This window comes from Pollicipes pollicipes, unplaced genomic scaffold (assembly GCF_011947565.3).
Source record: "Pollicipes pollicipes isolate AB1234 unplaced genomic scaffold, Ppol_2.1 Scaffold_2555;HRSCAF=2994_pilon_pilon_pilon, whole genome shotgun sequence".
Lineage (NCBI taxonomy): Eukaryota > Metazoa > Arthropoda > Thecostraca > Pollicipedomorpha > Pollicipedidae > Pollicipes > Pollicipes pollicipes.
Window position 1 is genome coordinate 21,678,048 of NW_023596136.1, and position 18,206 is coordinate 21,696,253.

The 18,206-nt window shown below is 58.7% G+C and overlaps 1 protein-coding gene across 1 annotated transcript; it reads left to right on the forward strand.

The window, feature by feature from the left end:
* The first annotated feature begins 7,046 nt into the window (after positions 1–7,046).
* LOC119104614 (mitogen-activated protein kinase kinase kinase 13-A) lies at positions 7,047–17,823 on the forward strand. The gene is made up of 2 exons (XM_037228337.1): positions 7,047–7,175; positions 15,212–17,823. Exons 1-2 carry the CDS (start codon positions 7,157–7,159, stop codon positions 17,362–17,364), a joined length of 2,172 nt encoding a protein of 723 aa, XP_037084232.1. The 5' UTR covers positions 7,047–7,156; the 3' UTR covers positions 17,365–17,823.
* Positions 17,824–18,206: the final 383 nt, after the last annotated feature.

An 18,206-nucleotide genomic window follows, 5' to 3' on the forward strand; every position in this document is an offset into this window, starting at 1 on the left:
TTGGATACGTGGTGTTAGGACGCATTCCTGCTTCAGCTGCAGGCGACGTTGGATAAGTGGTGTTAGGACGCAATCCTGCTTCAGCTGCAGGCGACGTTGGACAAGTGGGTTAGCGGGGGCTACGATCCTGTGTGAGCTGCAGGCGGCGTTGGATAGGTGGTATCAGTGGGCAGGGTTCACATTGTAACATACACCAGCAGTACCACTGGAATCATTTGGTACGGGAAATGAACCATGACTGTAGAAATATCGATAGCAATTTGGGATAGCTGCTTGTACGCTAATCTGACGGTTGTATTTTTGATAATGAACCATGCATTTACAGCCAGCGTACAATGGCAGTAAGGCAACACGCATCAAAAACATACAGTTTCCATGTGTGATGTAACTGTGAAGTGTGCGATTTGTAAGTGAGATCTCACCCTGCCTGTGGTTGTTTGTGGTGATCTTGCTAAATGCAGTGAAGAGGGTCAGTTCTTTAGAACAGTGACACATGAGTAGTGAGTGAGGTGTAATATCGGGATGGAAATACCTTGTATTTGCCCTCCTGCATGGATACAGATGCTACGGTGGAAAGATCCTCCACTAGAACGTCAGACAGAAACTCATCTAGGACGTCCACTTGGAATGCCTTCTTGTGCAGCCAGTGATCCAGCCGTTTACGAGCCTTCTTCTCCTGTTGCAGAAGCCAGGCGTACATTTTAATGTGGTAAATTTCGGGGACAGGGTAAGGCATTTACAGCGGGTCTTCTGAAGGGACAAAAGGACGACACTTTTATCTCGCCTTCTTCCATGCAACGACGTGGAGCTCATGTTCAATTCTTCCAAAGTTGGATGGGGGCCTTCCGCGCTTCCCACTTCCGCGGCCTGCTACAATATAGCTCTTTCAGGCTGAGTGCCTTGATGTGTAGCATTCCTCGTAATACACGTTTTCTGTAGGCCAGAGTGAGCACATTTATTTGATTCAAAACTTATAAAACATCTGAGCGCATGGTCACGAAAGCGCAACCCGATCAGAAAAGGGCTCTGTAAGTACATAACAACTGAATAAATGCATATGAAATTCCCACTGTGTTCATCCCGCGCCTGGTGCGCTGTTTTTGAATCTTGAAGAAGAAACATGGATACATGCTTTCGAAAGCATCCTAACTGCCAAGGAGCAAGATTCGTTGCACACAGGGAGGGCAGAGCAACGGGAGAGACACACGGTTCCAAGGCAGTCTGGTTGTGCCAAAAACTCGGATGATGGGAGTGCGACAGGGCTAACGTGCCAGGGTTAGCCGCAGATCCTCCGCCCAAACACGGCATCAGCGCGTACTCGAGACTCTCCCACGGTTTCTCTGCCGGCTAGGTAGGGTGGCTGTCGCCGTGATGAAGTACGGCATGGGGTGTTCCTCATCCTCGTCCAGCTTCGGCAGGTACTCGGTCTGGCCCGACCTGCAGGCAAAGCTGGCTGGTCAGTTCTCCTGGAAGAGGCTTGCCTAGTGTGGATGTGCTAGGCGTCCTAGTACAGTACTGAATCGGTGGTTTCGCAGAGGATGCAGGGCACGCCCCCAGGGAACGAGGGACGTGATTGAGCTGAGGTAGTCATCGACCGAAGACACTCCGTCCGAATTAAAAATCGGAACACACATGACCATGCCCAAGCAGGCCTTCGGGTATACATGAGGCGGGTCCCGCTTATCCTGTAGGCCTCGTCCCATTACAGCTGACAACTGTGATACCTACCCGCCGTAAAGAGACGACTGCGACATGGTCTTCTTACTGTTCCTCCTCGCGCAGCTTCTCCTTGTCCAGCGGGTCGAGCTTGGCCGACTTGGGATTCTTCTTCAGCACCATCCTGCTGATCTGGTGGAGTCAAGGCCTCCGAATCCGTACCCTTCACCTGCACCGACGGGCCACGAGACGTGCAGTCGACTCACTCAATGGACAGTTTCGGGAGACGCGCAGTCGACTATCTCAGTAGGCAGTCTCGGAGACACGCAGTCGACTCACTCAGTAGACAGTCTCGAAGACGTGCAGTGGACTCACGCCAGCCACTGAGCCCTTCTCGACAGACGCTGCGCGGGTCCTTCTCTTGGACGGAGGAGACCGCGAGCTGCTCAGGCGCCCGCCTGCCGTCGCGGGGCGTCTCGACAGAGCTAATGCCACGGAGCGGTGGGCTCCAGGTGGGACACGGCTCGTCCGTCACGCACCAGGTTACACGTCACAGACAGCCACGGCGCCGCGATGGCGGCAGCGCCGCCGTGCTGGGTCACGTGACGCCGGTCAGGTGGGGTCCGAGGCGCCGGCTGGACCGGCTCCGGCGCCGCCGGGGCGGGTCGATACAACGGCCGGGTTGCCCGGGAATAGAGGCGGGTCGCTAGCGACGCGGAGGCGAGGAAGCCAACGACCGCTGGAGGCCGCTTCCAGGGAGCGCCACGCAGCGTACGAGCGCCGAGCGTGACCTTCCGGCCCTGGGACGCCGCACGGGACGTGCGTCACAGGGCCATTCAGCCGATGTGGAGTGCGGTGCGGGAGCTCCTGGTATCGCGCTGTTCCTCGGGGGCTTGCGCTTCTACGCTTCTGCATGACCACTTCCGTCTAGCCTCTAAAGCATATCGTATGATTATTATTGTTGGAGTCCTTCCTGAGTACTTGAGTTCTCTGCCCTCCCCCCCCCCCCCCCTCACCTCCATTTCAATCATTTTAGAAAAGTATTGTCCCTGTCACTTGTCATCGCCAAGTTTCCTCAGCATGCTGGCTTAGTTCTCGTGGAGTTCTGAACGATTGGCACCCACTTGCTTAAATGAGGTCATATTGAAGTGGTGCTCAGACATTTCCACAAAACTATGTGTAGGCAAGTTTTGCATGCCGCTGAAAAGTGCAACATCAGTCGCCGAGTCCTAAATTGTCCCCAAGCCATCAGCTTGCTCAACAACGCCGGAGCGTGCCCCAAGGCCACTGAAAGAGCATGCGAGCAGGCGATCTCACCACGAGCGAGCCGCGAATGGCATGGGCGCTGCTTGAACAGCGAGAAGCCAGCCACCGCGAGCCGCGAGCGGCCCCGGTTCGTGCCGGCTATCTCGCCCTCTGGAATTTCATATCTCTACACCCCGGAACGCAGGCTTCTCAGTTCGGCTAACACGGGAGACGAGCGTGCACATTGCTGATCGCGAAGGAGCTGCGCGGCGCGGGCCGAAGCCGGACCCGACCTCGACAATACGTCGTCGTGGTGACGGGCAGCCAGCACCGTTCGACGGGCGAGAGAGCGGGCGACGCAGTGAACCCTTGCGGGCTCGAGTGTACAGCCGGTCGCGCGCGCCCGAGCTTAAACCGCAGTTTACCCTCACTGAGCGGTTTTAAGGAATGTTCCCCGCGGTGCCCGCCCTTCCTGCCAGGGTGAGAGGCAGGCGACGCCATATAGCCTCAGCAGCTGAGTGCGTCGTAAAGCCCCAAACACACACACACACAAAGGGAGTGTTCCACATTTAAAGATATTGAAGCAAGCATGAGATATGATGAAACAAGCTCACGTATAAATATTGGTACGCTTTTTACCGGAAAACAGCACAAATAATCTAGACGGCACAATTCTGTTTATCAAATATGCTCCCAAATGCGTCATGATTTGATTACGTCATCGTTCTTCGCAAAACATTTGTTGAGAGCCGATTGACGGCCGTTATATCTGGAAATCGCGTTCACGAACGCCAGATATGAACGTCTCGACAACCATATATTCTTAGCCTTGTTCACCCAATAGCTTGTGAAATGACAGGGTTTGAATGACATGATCATTACGTCATGAATACAAAGCTTACTTTTATTTTCACCGACGTTTAGCTCAGAAACTAGAGGGGCCTAAAGTCTTAAGAAAGGCAGGATTGTGAACAGCGCCGAAAGGTCCTCAAGGTGGCTATTTCAGTTGAAAACCCCATGTAAGCGTGGAACACTCCCTTTAAGAATTTCCAGATCGCGAAAACCGGAGCAGATGAAGATGTGACACTAACTGCACGTTTTAATGAAATGCGCCGTCTACAAATAACAGCCACATCTCTTCACTGCTCGTCCCTTAGCTGCTTAGTAATGTATCGGGAGTCGGTCGCTGTCATATTTTTTAAAAAATCTATTGCAAATGTAAGCCGATGTGTCCTGAACCGAGAACGATTGGACTGTACTTGTACGTACCTACTCACTGTGATCACTATCGGCCCAAATATCGATATTTCTTGCGACAGTTTGGTCTCTGGCACCGATATTGACAACCGTCGGAAGTTAGTTTGTATTGTCAATTGAAATTATCACGTCTGGTCACACCCACAGCCAGCCAATATGCGATCAATATAAGTTGCGAGCCATCGCGGGTGATGCATCAGTGAACCTCTATCTATATATACGGTATATCAGGGCGCCTCTGTATGCTCATATCTACAGTACATCAGGGGGCACTTCATCCGGATGTCATTTCAAGCTGATGATGTGGCCAATCAAGGAGAACATTCAGGTTATTCGTGCGACGTTTACATCAGTCTCCAAGGTTGTGGTACTCCGTTAGCAAAGGTTTTGAAGTGATTTATATCACAGGAGCTGCTAGCTGTCGCGTCTGTATAGCCTCGCTTTCCCCAAAACACATCTGGCCTTTACTGATGCGCGTTGTACCATTGCTTTATTTGATACTTCCTGATGCAAGAGCATGCGTCACCTTTCGCGCATCATGGAAAATGGCCAGAATATCGCGTGCTCTATACCCGTCCGATGTAACCCTAACCAACGTCTGGGTTGGCCGCGGAGGATGGCTGGACTCAGGGGCGTACACAGGGCTTCACAACAGGAGGGTGCAACTAAAAAGTTTGCTAAAAGCCTAGTTTAATGCAACGCAAGAACGCGCAATCTATTGTGTGTCGTCCGATCTTTTTTAACGCGTCTATAAGGAATTTTTGACTGACAGCATGGAAACATTTGGTAAATGGCGAGGGAACGCCCCAAGGCTCACTACGAGCGTACGTCCCCGTGGATGTCTGGTACTGTACAGGGCAGACTGGCAAATTACGACCATTACACTCACGCTTCTAGTACACGTAAAATGCACGTCACCCCAAAACAGCATTTTGTTTCCGTGCGTGCAAATGTGTTTTGCCCTTTTGGGGCCTTGGCTCGATTATACTTGAACTAAGGCCAATGCCAGGTTCACACCCAGCGGCGTTTTCACATAGTGGCCAACGCGGAATGTCCTCCCCAAATTCGAACTTATAGTATGTGTTAATATATGCTTGAGTAGATATGATGGTTAGAAATTCCAGACAGATGCATGAGTATAGAAGATTAAGAGCATGCAACGTTAACGATGCGCAAGAAATTTTGCGCACCTGCGGTGCACTGAACTGGATTTTAGTGAAGATTTCCCGGGCTGCGCCCTCCTCCGCCGTGAAATCCTGCATACTTTCTTGCTGAAACGACCCGAAAATTTATGTATATATTTTATAACTAAAAAGGTTGTCCGTCTTTTGAAAACGTTTTGTGCTCGCCCCCCCCCCCCCCTCACCACACACTTTGCATGGCTTGCCTCTGGCTGGACCGCCTTTGGCAGGAATTCTCCAAGTTCTCCATATCAACATCCCATGCTGATTTTCAATTTAGCATTTCCGGTCAAATGTATCACAATTGTGTCACCGCCAATGATAACAGACACAATGTCATCTTGCAACAGTACACTGATGTTCGTCACGAACGACAGTCGTACATGCACGTTCAGTGTCCGCACATACGTGCATACCACCGTGCCCTTGGGAGCGTGCCGGCCCGCCTGTCTCGGGCTGGTACCGACTGGCACGCGAGGCGTTCGCCACCGCGTTCGACTGACCCGACACCGACCCAGGATTCGGCCAAGGACGGACGACATGGTCAGAAGCGGTCCGATCTGGCACGGCCGAGGGCTCAGCCCGTGGAGGAATACAAACCCAGGTGTGCAGACCCGATCTGCAATCGTCAAATGAGGCAGATGAAAGTGTGACGTCATCTCGAAGCACGATCCCGGGTGGTGGAGCCTGCGCGTCGCAGGCCCTCCTGCATGGTGAAAAAATGGCCGAATGCCGCTATTTTCATTATCTGTGCCTCGATCATATTTGTGATGCGTGTTATGCTGTGCTTTTTTAATAGAATACGCGACACCCCGCCTTTTCTGTTTGTGTGCGACTTTACCTCGCCCTGCATTATCCAGTACCGACAATGAGTTCCGACCCATGCGTGCGACTTTACCTCGCCCTGCATTATCCAGTACCGACAATGAGTTCCGACCCATGCGTGCGACTGACTTTACCTCGCGCTGTATTACCCAGTGCCGACGATGGCTCCGACCCCTGCGTGCGACGTAACCCCGCGCTGCATTACAAAGTGCCGGCAATCAGCTCCGACCTCTGCCAAGTCGACTAATGCATAAGTAAGGACACGGCAGCGCTCCGAACCTGGCGTTGGCTCCCGTAACGACGGGCGCAGGTGGACCGCTTGGCAAACACCGGCTGCCTTCACCACTGCACGCCCGTTCAGTCCTGCCGCTCTTCCCCGCCTCCGCGCGGACCTTCTAGCCGCAAAGCTGCACCTCTGCCCGCGATCGGGCCGTGCTGCAGAATCGCCTGCCCGCCGCTTTGCTGCCGACGTGGGCCCGAGCGCGATGCAGTTTGCATCTCCAGCGTGGGTGCAGCGGCACAGAACGGGCAGGCGAGCCGGCCCGGGCCATCGATTGAGCTGGCTCCCCGTGACGTCACGGTCCGGATTTCCCAGAACGATAGTGGTGAGCGGTCGGAGCGGAACGAGTCGGCTGCTCGGCACTAGCCGTACCCTCAGTGCACCCTTTGCTCGCTCAAGGGGTGACGTGCCGTTCCCTATTTTTTTTAAAACTTTCTCCCGCTAGCGCTCGCTTTGCCGGACGGAGCCGCAGCAGCGTCAGCGACGGCGTCGCTCCCGGCCGATCCGGCCGCCGTTCCGGCCGGCGCGTTCTCCCGCCACTAGCGCGCCAGTTTTGGCGCCAGCCGTCCGTCGTCTGACGTGACGTCACACATCGGCTTGGATAGCGGGCTGTGGCGGTGTGTGGTGCGGAGGTGCGGTGTGCGGTGCGTGCTCCCGCCGCATTCTGGCGAGGGTCAGGGACGGCACGAGCCCAGGACCGCAGGAGCGGTACATGAGTGTCCCCGACCAGTGTGAGTACACCGGGGCGGATGGTTTGCCACGGCGTTGGCGTGGCCGTGCTGCCTGCGACGTTTGGGCGCGCCGCATTGCGCCCCGTTTGGCTGACGGCAGTGGGTGGTACCACTGCGCTGCGGTACCGTTACAGACAATGGCCACTGATCCTCAGCTGGCCGTGGCGCGTTAGCGTGGCGCGCTCAGCGACAGCTGAAGGCTTGAAAGCTGCGATACGGGGAGCTACCCGTTGCAGGTTTGGTTGTCGGGCCGTCTGGAGCAAAGTGGGCGGTTTACTGCGCCATGATCGTAGAAGTGACCATTTGCATTCACAATTACGTGCCGTTTTTCGGGGAGCTGTTCAAGCCATTTACTACACAATGCCGTTGCCGGCTTTGACAAACCGCATGAGATGCTTCGCACCAGACATACCCGTGTAACAAATCGTAGACATCGTGCCAAGCACGACAGCTGCTGTAGGTTGTCTCAATACGTGTCAGGTTTAAACAATTGCCAACGGTTAGCATAAGGCATTCTTCAAATTTCCGCAATGAGATACACGGCAATACGTTGAGTCAAGCACATCGCTCCGGCTTAGACGATTGTCTGTTTTCATCGCGGTCAGGAAGTCTCCGGTATCGCCCACATTCGCTTGTATAAGTGCCACCACCACTTAACTGGTCAGTGTCACCAGGATTTATTCAACAGCAGTTTTATTGATTCAAACAGCACTGGTTTCTGGTGCGGCCGCGCGCAGTGTAGAGGCGGAAGCCTGGGGGGGGGGGGAGGGGACGGGCGCGAGGTCATGGGGGCGTTGGCCGAGGGACCACTGAGTACTGGCAGTTACTGTGGTGTGATCATGGGCGGGAAGTGCTGTGTGGCTGGTGTGGCGATGGCCGCATCTGCTTTTATCAAAAGAGGCTTATTTTCACATCTGGCTAATGGAGGAAGTTCGTTCCAGTCGCTTGACTTCACCAGTCCTATCGACAATGTCCTCGCCTACCCTGTCAACAAGGCCACGGCGCGGGCGCGAGCATGAGTGTCTGGCTTCGGTAGCACTCAGGTCCTCGTGTCGGCCCCTGCTGCGCAGTCTGCCGTCCAGGGCCGGTCGGTGATGGCTGTCCGGACAGCGGACCTGTTCCGGTCATAATGGTGGACAGTGAAGCCCCAATTTCGGGCGAATTCTTGCGTTCGATCAGCCAGAGGCATTGACCTGAGCGTCTTCGACATGTGATTAGCCCTCGCCTAACGCTGAAGAACTTGATACGCGCTGTGTGGAAGACTCTATCCCAGGCGCCGGTTCCTCACTCCGTGGAGATCGCGCCTGACAGGACCAACAAATCCTCTTTCTGGGCACGTGGGCCCATCTGTGACTGGTTTTTGGGTGCAGCCGGTGTATTGATTTCAATGCGTCGCAACTGATCCAGAGCAGCCGCGCGACAGCTTCCAAGCCCGTCAGCCAGATATGTGGCAGCAAACAAACATTCGAGTGTACGAGCAGAAGGGGGATAGGACCAGACCAGACCCACAAGATATAGTTGACAAAGCACTCAATCGGCAAGAGCAGGCCGACCTCGGATGAACTGGGCTGCAGTTGCGCTGTGCAACTCACACGCCTGGTTAACGTTTGCAATCAACTGTGTGTGTGGTGGGGGGGGGGGGGGGGGGGCAACTTTCGCGTTGTCAGCTGCGTCATCATGGACTTGCGTTTTCTCCGAATTAGACACACGTGAAGTGACAGTAAAATATGCTCTCAGTGTCAGCACCAAGCTATCCCTGGGTTGCCTGGAAGTGATCTGTGCAGTAACATGTGCATAGCAGTGACTGCCTAAATTGGGGGATTCAAAGTATATACGCTGCCAGCTTAGCCAAAAGCACCCGTGGCGTGTCCGTCGTCTCCGTCTGCGCGGCGCCTGTGCCGCCGCCGTGTCCCCTGGCAGGCAGAGCTGGCCGCCGCAGATGCTGGCGGGCACAGATGCACGCTGTACAGGTGCGGGCCTGCCGCCCGTGTCGGCGGCGCGCGGCACCGGGGCGATGCACGCTGCCAGCGGCTGTCACCGCGAGTCGCTGTGCAGCAGGACTGAGGCGGGGCCTGCGACGGACACGCTGGTCTTGTCTCCAGCCCTGGCGGATGAGGAAAAGTGCCAGGAAAACCCGCCGTATGTTGCCGCGCGGGGGTCAGATGGCTTGAGATTGCCGGCCGTCCTAGACTTCCGCGTTTAAAATGTGCGCTCGATATAATCAACACGCCCTATTATGTAACCATACGCTGCATTTGTACCTACGCAAAGCTTTGTTGTGCAATTTGGAGGCATGTTGGGCACTGCTCACGGGAAGTTGTCGCGGCAACCTTTACACCAGTGTTGTGCCTAGTCCGTAACACTCGAGAAGCGCATTCCACGTTCTTGCGAGATGCTCGCGTACATGCTGTTCCGGCTCAAACTACTTCTCCGAAAGCCATGACCATTTTTCCAAGTCATTTTTTCATGCGTGTGCCGTGGAGCTGGACAGATGTGCAAATGTACGTTTCCAGGTGTAGGTTTTTATCCCTGATTTGCGAGAAAATGACACACTGCCATGAGCGCCATTTTATTGTTTTAAGGTTATGCACATGCCCTCCAAACACTTCACGAAATTGGCGTTCGGTGCGTGGTGTTGCATGGCACAAAGGGACTCATAAAATCAATTTGCACCTCCCATCATTGGCTGCGAATCTCAACCCATGCCCGCAGCTGAGCTCCTCTTTCCCGGAATTGGACTTCTGTATTGGCCGTGGAATAGCATGCGACATGGGGTTAGTCGCTTCTGTAGCTCAGTTGGTGGAGCGGTGTCCGCCACCAGCGTGTGGGGCAATCTTCAGGCATGTTCACAGGCCGGATCCGTGTAAAAGGCAATGGGATGCCGCATTCGGATTCAGCAGGGCAAACTTGCTGCCAATTGAGGGCTGTCGCCTGTACGCGCGCCACCTGTGGGCCCGAGGCTCCACATCATGATCAGGTACATCATTAGGCGCACCCGACCCCTGCGGTCACGAAGTTGCCCGCATTGAAATCGCTGCACTGCGTCAGTCCTTCGCTCACTCAGGCCGATACGCAGAACAATGACATCAATGGGCCGTGAAAATCGATGCCGTCCGAAGGCCCCGTGTCCGTTCAAGCAGGATATGTCAAAAAGGTAGCGATGCACTACCAAACGGGTGCAGTGGTGACTTCGCCTGCTTACTCAGCAGCGGTAGCCTGAAGTTCCCTGGTCGACCTGTGGTGGCTTCCTTTCGTGACCTGGTGCATCGGCAGTGTATGTTGACCTAACATGGTTTATAAGCAGTGATGATTTGCGTTGACCCAGTCCGGAGCGTGCCCCGGAGGCGGCCTGCCTGCCTGACCACTGCGACGGTGTGGAGTGGAGAATCATCACCACCTGGGGTTCGGCGACGTCTGCCACCATATTGGCTCGTGGGGCTGATGGTCGTATGAGCGCATCTGTCCAGGACAATCCGAATACTGGCATGGGCCACCCTCAGAGACGTAACCAACGGGAGGGCAAGGACGCCGGATTAATTTGGTTCAAATTCGCAGGATTTCGAGCCGATTTACATTGCCCTCCCCTGAGGATAATTTTAGCAACGTGTCTGGCAATTCTAACCAGTGGTGTGATGTGATCAAAGAGTGACTTGGACATCAGCAGCTCTCGTATGGCATATATCAGTGTCTCTCGAACGACATATATCAGTGTCAAGGTCGAGCCTGCATTAACAACTTGTACATCAACAGTTCTCGAACGACATATGTCAGTGTCGCTCTGTATTAACAACTTGTCGCGACACGACATACAGGCGCGACAAGGTCGCGCCTGTATTAACAACTTGTACATCAACAGTTCTCGAACGACATATGTCAGTGTCAAGGTCGCGCCTGTATTGACAACTTGTACATCAACAGTTCTCGAACGACATATGTCAGTGCCAAGGTCGCGCCCATATTAACAACTTGTACATCAACAGTTCTCGAACGACATATGTCAGTGCTAAGGTCGCGCCTTTATTAACAACTTGTACATCAACAGTTCTCGAACGGCATATGTCAGTGCCAGGGTCGCGCATGTGTACAACTTGTACATCAACAGTTCTCGAACGACATATGTCAGTGTCAGGGTCGCGCATGTATTAACACAGTGCACCATCTGATGCCGCTGTATGCCTCGCATCTGTGTACGCACTAATGTGCATCGCACACTCGGGAATGTTGCAATTTTTCTCACGACAAATTCACATTTAGGATGGTTCAGGCTTACCGTAAGCCTTAGATTTCCCTCGAGGTCCTAAGATCACCGTCTTAAGTGTAAGTGAGCGCAGGCACCTTTGGACTTTGAGCGGTGTTAGGTATTGCGTAGTGTGCCGCGTATCGTGTCCTGGGATGGTGTGGTGGAAGTTCACCGACCTCTCGGACCCTGCCCGAGCCTGATCAGTCTGCTGCCCGTAGACTCCTGCATAACTGATGTCTCGCAAACTCGTTGGAGCACTTTTATTTGCATTCATTGTATTCATGTATTCCTGTCACATCGTGCACCGGTAGAAGGATTATGCTAAACTCGCAGTCCGTTGAGCTTGCAGAGCGTCCGCTGTGAACTCTCCACATCATACCCTGCAGCTCGTGTCTAGTAAGACGATGCTGCTCTGCCATCTTAAGTTTAAGCTGGCATGATTGTAATGTCCTGGGTGGGCGGAGTCGTTGGCATGAAAGTTGAGGGCTAGCCAGGCTGTCGTCAGTTATGGCGGTATTTGTTTTCTTCGAGCCTCGGGAATTCACAGCTGCTCGGACAAAGACGAAGCTCGTTGGCGTTCCTCTCCTGCTGTCCGCTTTGTTCAGTTCCACGAGTTCCACGAATCCCTCCGAAGCCTCCATTGTCATGCCCGAAAACCCGCCCGGTTGCCGCCTCTGCTTTCCTTTCTGCTGTTCCCAGAAACACTCCGCCAAAGGAATCCGCGAATCTTGCGCTCGGGCGTCCCCGTCTGGCCGCTCGTAAAGCATTTCCGTCCAACTGCGCAGCAGCGTTCTGCCAAGACGGCTGCTGCGCCAGCGCCGACCGGGGTCGGCGCCGCCCGCGCCGCCTCGAGATCCGAGCGCCGGTCGCTGCTGGCCGCCGGCGTCGCCGTACGCCGGCGGTCAGCCCGCCGCCGCGGCGCCGCCCGCACCGGCGCACGGCTCTCAGGGGCAACCACATCCGGCCAGGCGAGCCAACCCGCCGTGACGGACACGGGGCGCACCGAGGCCACGGCGGCCGCTGCGCCGGGGGCGGACCGGTGCTCAGCTGTGCCGCGCGCTGGCCGGCCGTCCCACCTGCTGACGTAACACCTGCCACCGGCGGGGGGAGGGGCAGTCACGCGTCGGCACACGTGTTCAAGCAGCGGCGGTGAGCGCGCCGCCGCTGCGGAGGGCGCGCGACTTGCGGTGGGTAAGGGAGCACCGGAGCGCGAGTGCTGTGCCCGTGGTAGGGCGCCCGGGTGTGGCCGAGGAAGGGGCTGCGCCCGTGGCAGGGCGCGCGGGTGTGGCTGAGGAGGGTGCTGCAACCGTGGCAGGGCGCCCGGGTGTGGCCGAGGAAGGGGCTGCGTCCGTGGCAGGGCGCGCGGGTGTGGCTGAGGAGGGTGCTGCAACCGTGGCAGGGCGCGCGGGTGTGGCCGAGGAGGGTGCTGCGACCGTGGCGGGGCGCGCGGGTGTGGCCGAGGAGGGTATTGCGACCGTGGCAGGGCGCGCGGGTGTGGTCGAGGAGGGTGCTGCGCTGGAGTTAGAACGCACCGGTGGGGCCGTTAGGGGCGCGCCCGTGGCAGAGGGCGCGCGTGTATCTCAGGAGGGTGGTGCGCTGGGGGCAGGGCGCGCGGGTGTGTTTGAGAGGGGTGCTGCGCTGGTGGTAATACGCGCGAATGTGGCCTAGGAGGGTGTTGCTCTGGCGGCAGGGCGCGCGGGCGTAGCCGAGGAGGATGTTGCGCTGGCGGCAGGGCGCGCGGGTGTGGCCGAGGAGGGGGCTGCACTGGCGGCAGGGCATGAGTGTATGGCCAAGGGAGTGCTGCGCTGGTGGCCGTGGACGCGCGGACGTGGCCGAGGAGGATGTTGCGCTGGCGGCAGGGCGCGTGGGTGTGGCCGGTGTTGACGCGCTGCGTTGGTGGCGGGGTGAGTTGGTGCGGCGGTGACGGGTGCTGCGCTGGTGGCGGGGCGGGTGGGCGTGGCTGCGAGGGGCGCCGAGTGCTGCCAGCAGTCTCACTGCCTCAGGGCAGATTGACTAATGGTTCTCATTTGAGTTTGGCTGCGAGGCCAGGGTCTACTGGGTGGAAAGCCGTGCGTCAACACACCTGTGGTCTCGAGTGCTTGATAAGAATGGGCTTGGTATGCTGCCGGCCCAGACAGTTCGCCGCCGCCGTGGCTGATAACACCGCACGATATCGTTGGTCACATCCTCTTTTTTACTGCCTGGCTTTGCTGGCCGTATGTCGATGTCACGATCGGAATGAATTGTTTGGCGCTAACTGATGTCAGAACGTTGGGTCGACCTTAAGGTCAGCGTGACAGCTGTGAGCGACAGTGACTGCTTGCCGTTTCAGTCGTAATCCCACGAAGCCTTTCAATAGCACAGACATTCCATGACGCATCGCAAATAATGTTACAGCACAGCAGCCTGGCGAGTTACATTTCCATGTCCTCAAATCATGTGCAGTGGCGTATCCCTGAAGCCGTTCCCAGCGGCACGTCCCCCTCCCTTAGGGAATTTGTTACACGTATTCTTTGTTGTGTGTGCAAATATTGACTACTGCGAAAACGAGATAGACACAAGAATAAATATACCAACAGCATGCGGTGTTTGACGGCGTGTAACAAATTCTGCTTAACTGCGGTGCGCCATACTGGGGTTTCGGTGACAAATTTTTAGTTGTTCCCTCCGTAGCGAAATCCTGAATACGCTCCCCCCCCCCCCCCCAGCGGCTATATCCTTCTCAGGAACCCACCACCACCACATGGTGACACCGCTGGTGAACCATTGCGCCACAAACTAACCGATTAGTTTCCGTGAAAGTATATTGGGAGGCCTTGGACATTGTCCAGATCCGGTTCCAGCAGCTTTACCGACCGTCACGAGAGTGAGCAGGCTGTAAATGCTGTCGCCCGCAGCGACGGCGGTCCGCGGGCGCGGCGGCGGGGTCCGCTGCCCGCGGAGACGGAGCTGGTCCGCGGGCGCGGCGGCGGGGTCCGCTGCCCGCGGAGACGGAGCTGGTCCGCGGGCGCGGCGGCGGGGTCCGCTGCCCGCGGAGGCGGAGCTGGTCCGCGGGCGCGGCGGCGGGGTCCGCTGCCCGCGGAGACGGAGCTGGTCCGCGGTGTGGTGGTGTGGTAGCAGCGCTCATGTATCCGCTGGCGGGCGCGTGCCACGGGCCCCTCTTCCTGACCCCACATAGCAGCGGCGGGGTCCGCTGCCCGCGGAGACGGAGCTGGTCCGCGGTGTGGTGGTATGGTAGCAGTGCTCATGTATCCGCTGGCGGGCGCGTGCCACGGGCCCCTCTTCCTGACCCCACATAGCAGCGTCGGGGAACGCTGACATTTGCAGTTGACCTAAAGCATGACCCCGCGGCTAGACTGGCCTGCAGCATGGTCCGCCGGCTAGACAGCCAGCCCGTTATTGTGGCCCCGATGACCTGGTAACACCTGGCAACATTTGATAGCGTCAGTCAGTCGGCTGAAGGGCGCTTGACGCTTGACACTTGACACAGGAAAAACGCGCAGGTGTTGTTCACTCTTTTTCCTCGCGGCGTTATGGGACGCGGTCCCGCTGGTTCTGTTGTGAGGTGTGTACCTGTGACGCGGAGCGCGACCTTCGCCGTTACGCCGCGTGACACGAGGCATGCCATCGAGACGCAGAGCGGCTGACGACGCACTACGTGACGGCTGCGACACGGGCGGGCTCGGGTGCGTGCTGTGTGTGACGCGTCGCCACGGGGCGCGGGCCGCGCGGTGTTCGTCGCCTGCGCGCTGGCGCGCCTCGTGCCGCGTCTGACGGCTGTCTTCTCTGCCGGCAGGTCTGGCGCGCTCTGCCGCCGACACCATGCAGCCGGGCGTGCTGCAGCTGGAGAAGGAGCTGCTGCAGCTGACGCTGAGCTCGCCGGCCAGCCTGTCGCCGCCGGGCGGCCCGCTGGAGCCGGCCTCCGACCCGGAGACGTCGCCAGACCAGGCCGCCATGCAGGTGGGCTACCGCGAAGGGCGCGCGCCGCAGGCCGGCCTCATGGAGGGCATCTTCGGCTGCCTGCGGCCCGTCTGGACCATCATCAGCGCCAAGAAGGCCATGGCGCCGCCCGAGAACTGGGAGGTGCCGTTCGAAACCATCAGCGACCTGCAGTGGCTGGGCTCGGGCGCACAGGGTGCCGTGTTCCGCGGCAGCCTGCGCGGTGAGACGGTGGCCGTGAAGAAGGTGCGCGAGTGCAAGGAGACGGACATCCGGCACCTGCGCCGTCTCAACCACCCCAACATTGTGCAGTTCAAGGGCGTGTCGACGCAGGCGCCCTGCTTCTGCATCATCATGGAGTACTGTCCGTATGGCTCACTTTACGACCACCTCAAGGACGGCAAGGAGATCGCGCCCAAGCGGCTCATGGACTGGACCAAGCAGATCGCAACGGCCATGAGCTACCTCCATCAGCACAAGATCATCCACCGCGACCTCAAGAGCCCCAACATCCTGATCGGCAACAGCGAGAGCATCAAGATCAGCGACTTCGGCACCAGCCGCGAGTGGAACAACATGAGCACGCGCATGTCGTTCGCCGGCACCGTGGCCTGGATGGCGCCCGAGGTCATCCGCAACGAGCCCTGCTCGGAGAAGGTGGACGTCTGGTCGTTCGGCGTCGTGCTCTGGGAGCTGCTGACCTGCGAGATGCCGTACAGCGACGTCGACTCGAGCGCCATCATCTGGGGCGTGGGCAGCAACTCGCTGCACCTGCCCATTCCGCAGACCTGCCCAGACGGCTTCAAGCTGTTGGTCAAGCAGTGCCTCAGCGCCAAGCCGCGCAACCGGCCCTCCTTCCGCCACATCCTCATGCACCTCGACATCGCCGCGCTCGAGGTGCTCACCATACCCTGCGACGCCTACTTCCGCACTCAGGCGGTGTGGCGACGCGAGGTCAAGGCGCACATGGAGCGCGTGCGCACCGAGCGCGCCAGCATCCAGCAGGGCGGCGAGGAGCTCGTGCGCAAGCGGCGCGAGGAGCTCAAGCACGCGCAGGACATCCGGCAGCACTACGAACGCAAGCTGGAGCGCGCCAACAACCTCTACCTGGAGCTCAGCACGTGCCTGCTGCAGCTGGAGCAGCAGCAGCGCGACATGAACACGATGGCGGCGGCGCGCGCGCGCAGCCCGGCAGCGCTCTCGCTGGAGGCGGGCACGAGCCGGCGGGCGGCGCTGGCGCGCAGTCCCGAGCCGTTCCTGCGCTCGCCGCACCGCCAGCTGGCGGAGAGCAGCACGCAGACCCCACCGACCGAGCGGCCGGAGCGGCGGCCGCTGACGCTGGCGCTGCAGACGCGGCTCACCGAGAACGGCAACGCCACGACGACCACCACCACCGTGCCGGGCGGCCGGCTGCCCGATGAGACCAACCACAACTGGCAGCCAGCCGCCGGCAGCAGCGGCCACCTGTACGCGACCGAGGCCGGCAACGGCAACGTGGCGGATGCGCTGGCGCCGCGCCGCTGCCTGCTGTTTGACGACAGCGACAACGACGCGTGCCTGGTGCAGGAGGCGGCCGGGCGGCGCTCGCTCGTGCGCGTGCACTACGCGCGCCACCTGAGCAGCTCGGGTGAGTCCGACTGCGACGTGCACACGGCGCCGCTGCCGGCGCGGCGCCGCCAGCTGCGCAACGCGCTCATCTCGCGCCACTCCGAGTCGGAAGACGGCGAGGCGCCGGCGCTGCGGCGCAAGTGCGTGACGCGGCGGCCAGTAACGCGCACACGCGCCCGGCCGCCCTCGCTGCGCCTGCCGCTGGAGGCGGCGGCCACGGCGACGGCCAAGCGACCGCTGAGCTCGGGGGACGAGCGCGAGCCCGAGGCGAGCTCGGAGGAGGGCAGCCGCGAGCTCAGCAGCGAGGAGACGCTCGGCTCCCGCCGCCAGCCCACCTCCGACAGCCTGTACTCGGACGGCGAGGCGGCCGACTCCCTCGCGATGCGCCCGCAGCTCCGGTAGCTGCCGCGCTCGCTCCGCGCCGCGCCGCATGGTTGTCTGCTCACCCGATCAGCCGGGCGCTTGCCGTGCGAGTAGCGGCCGCTCAGGCGCCCGCCGTGGTGTCACGGTCAGCTGCGCCGACTTCCAGACCCACTCAGTGACCTGTCCGGGATAGACCTCCGGCTGCCAGCGGGAGAAGCGCAGCTGGTGTGTACAGTCCTGCTACACGGCTCGGCCAAACCGGCCCTAGCCACGGCCCGTGTAAATACCCACGCCGGCTGGACGGCGTGCTCTGGTGCTCGGAGGGGATTCCCCGATCCCCGGAAAGCTCCCACCACCTCCGGTGCCAGGAGCTCTCGTGCGGGTTCCCTGCTCCTCACAGCTGAGGCGCCATCCCCGGGACCTGACGGCCGCGGGGACCGCTGCGCGAGTCCGGACGTCGGTCGACAGGCGCCCCGGGGGTGGCCGGCTGCGGGCAGTGCCGGCTGGCGCGCGCGGCCGCGTCTGGCGGCCGACGTCGACTCAGTGTGTCTCATAGGATGTCTAGGTTCATCAGACAGCGTCATTCGATGTCCATTGTCAGCGGCGGTGCCGCGATCCGCCGCCGCCGGCAGAATGCATGGACTCTGCAGCAAGCGTACGCGGTCTGACACGGGCGAGTTGTTATGGTTGTGAACTTTACATGCGTCATTCCATTTTACGTACTTAGGCAACGCGGTTCGTGAGTGTCAAATCCGGCCGGGTTTGTGTTGGGTGGCGCCTGGCAACAGTGATGGTCCTGTATCTCAGCCAAGTTTACGATCCCCGACAAGCTTTTTTGTTTTCCGTGCGTGGCGCGTGTCGGTTACCTAGGTTGTGTTTTG